The sequence below is a fragment of the Trichechus manatus genome, unplaced genomic scaffold (genome assembly GCF_000243295.1).
Source record: "Trichechus manatus latirostris isolate Lorelei unplaced genomic scaffold, TriManLat1.0 scaffold00053, whole genome shotgun sequence".
In the NCBI taxonomy this organism is placed as follows: Eukaryota; Metazoa; Chordata; class Mammalia; order Sirenia; family Trichechidae; genus Trichechus; species Trichechus manatus.
This window is the reverse complement of record NW_004443989.1, coordinates 4,536,263-4,538,513: the sequence shown is the minus strand read 5'-3', so window position 1 is coordinate 4,538,513 and position 2,251 is coordinate 4,536,263. Positions and strand designations below refer to the sequence as shown.

The 2,251-nt window shown below is 47.1% G+C and overlaps 1 protein-coding gene across 1 annotated transcript in view; it reads left to right on the top strand.

Annotated features, from left to right (window-relative positions):
- The window catches only part of LOC101340975 (polycystin-1-like protein 2), a 99,284-nt gene that overhangs the window by 74,307 nt on the left and 22,726 nt on the right, over positions 1–2,251 (top strand). Inside the window, exon 29 of the mRNA XM_012555923.1 lies at positions 396–613. Within this exon, the coding sequence (XP_012411377.1) occupies positions 396–613 (218 nt within the window). The remainder of the gene's footprint in view (positions 1–395; positions 614–2,251) is intronic.

Sequence of the window (2,251 nt, the reverse complement as noted above, 5' to 3'; positions counted from 1 at the left end):
GGTTGATGAGTACATTTTTGTGTGACTGGAAAATTTCTTAATAGACTTTTTTAAATGACATAGTAGCAGCCTTCTAGGCTCACTGTGAGAGTTAATGGAGCAAATCTGTGTAAAGCACTTAGCACGGGGCTGGCCCCTAGTAAGCACTGAGTAAATATGAGCAGTTTTTACTCTATAGAATTATTTAGCTCTCCCTATAGGGTTGCTATGAGTCGGAATCAACTCAATGGCAACAGGTTTGGTAGCCCTCTTAGGAAAGTACAGGTGACAGAGGAGAAAACTGAGCAGGAGAGGTCAAGGAATATGGCCAAGGTCATGCAGCTAGTGGGGGTAGAGTGGGATTTGAACTTGTGCCTGGCTGGTTGCACCCTGACTATGTCCACCCTCCTTTGCAGCTCCCCACCAATGAGCAGACCCCCTTGTGGCCTGCCCTGGTGGTGCATCCTGGTGGGCTGGCTTCTGGTGGCGGCCACCAGCAGTGTGGCAGCCTTCTTCACCATGCTCTACGGCCTGCACTATGGGCGTGCCAGCTCCCTCAAGTGGCTCATCTCTATGGCGATTTCCTTCGTGGAGAGCGTGTTCGTCACCCAGCCCCTGAAGGTCAGGTCCCATCGTCCTCTGTGGCTGTCCCCTTCCCCTCCTTCTCTCCTTTCCCATCTGCAGTAGCCCTGCCCCTGCTCTTCGGTTATTCTTCCATTTATTCATTCAACAAACACCACACTGAGCACCATCTCTATGCAGGTGCTGGGGCAGGATCGACAATGATGATAATTTTAATAATCCAAGTTATTGGGCTCTCACTCAGGGCCAGGCCCCAGGGTTAGTATCCTACTGAGATTCTCACATTTAAAAATCATGTAGAGTTATCACCTCTATATTATAGATGAGAAGACTTGAGGTTAAGAAGTTAAGGTCACAAACATCTTGCCCTAGGCTACTTGTATAAGTATGAATAATACTATATTTCACCAATTCTAAAATGCTTTTGATTGTGAAGTAAGCCGCAATTTAAAGCAACTTCCCTGCAAAAACACCAGTCATTAAACATGTGCATCAATTAGAAGAAACAATCCTATTTCTGAAATGTAAAATTACACAAGAGAGCATGTTAGAATCAAAGAAACACTGAGCTCAGGCCTGGAGCTCAGGGGCCCACAGGTTGCCCTGGAAGGACTCAGACAGAAGATAATCCCTGGGACACCCCAAGGGAGGAAGTATACTGTGCTGGAGGTGGGGGAAAGCTATAGAAAGGAGGGGGCATTTAAACTGAATCCTATGAGATGCCGCCAAATCCCCCAAGCCAATCTACTCTTTAATCTCCCATTCTACCCTCAACAGGCTTTATCATAGACTTAAAATACTCAAAATATTGCCTTGCAGCCAGACCATATTAAGAGCTGGGTGTGTCCTGAGCATTTTTGTTCCCCAAATCACAGAATCATATTATGCCTGTGCATACTAGGTGCACAGACAATGTAACCAAATGAATCAGGGAGGGAGGAAGGGAGAGACAGGAGAGAGGCATAGCTGACCATGCCGGAGATAAGAGAAAGGAGTTCTGGTGTCACAAAGGTGAAAGATTTGGCTGCTAATCTTGAAAGGGTGGCAGTCTGAACCTGCCCAACAGCTCCAAGGGAGAAAGACAGGGCAATCTGCTCTGGTAAAGATTAAAACCTCCTGCTTTCCAGCTGATTCTGACTCATAGCAACCCTATAGGACAGACTAGAACTGCCTGATAGGGTTTCTAAGGAGCAGCTGGTGGATTTGAACTGTCAACGTTTTGGTTAGCAGCTGAGTTCTTAACCACTGTGCGACCAGGGCTCCCTGTAAAGATTACAGCCTAGAAACCCCTGTGGGGCAGCTCTACTCAACCACACCTAACAACAACAGAGAAAACAGAAGGCCTATTGGGGTGAGAAGGAGCCCTGGTGATGCATTGGTTACAATGATCGATCGTTAACTGAAAGGTTGGTGGTTCGAAACCACCAAGGGCTCCAAAGGAGAAAGATGTGGCAGTCTGCTTCGATAGAGATTTACAGCCTTGGAAACCCTATGGGATTGCTATGAGTCAGAATTGGCTCAACAGCAGTGGGTATTGGAGAGAGAGAATAGCAGGAGTGAAGGTCAAGGGTGTGATAAAAGCAGGGTTAGTTCAAGGATTTACCAGTCTCTGTCTGACTGGTGGCCAAGTGCATGCAAACCTTTGCTTTCACTCTTCAGAACCATCTCTCCTCTGTCCAGGGGATGGGCC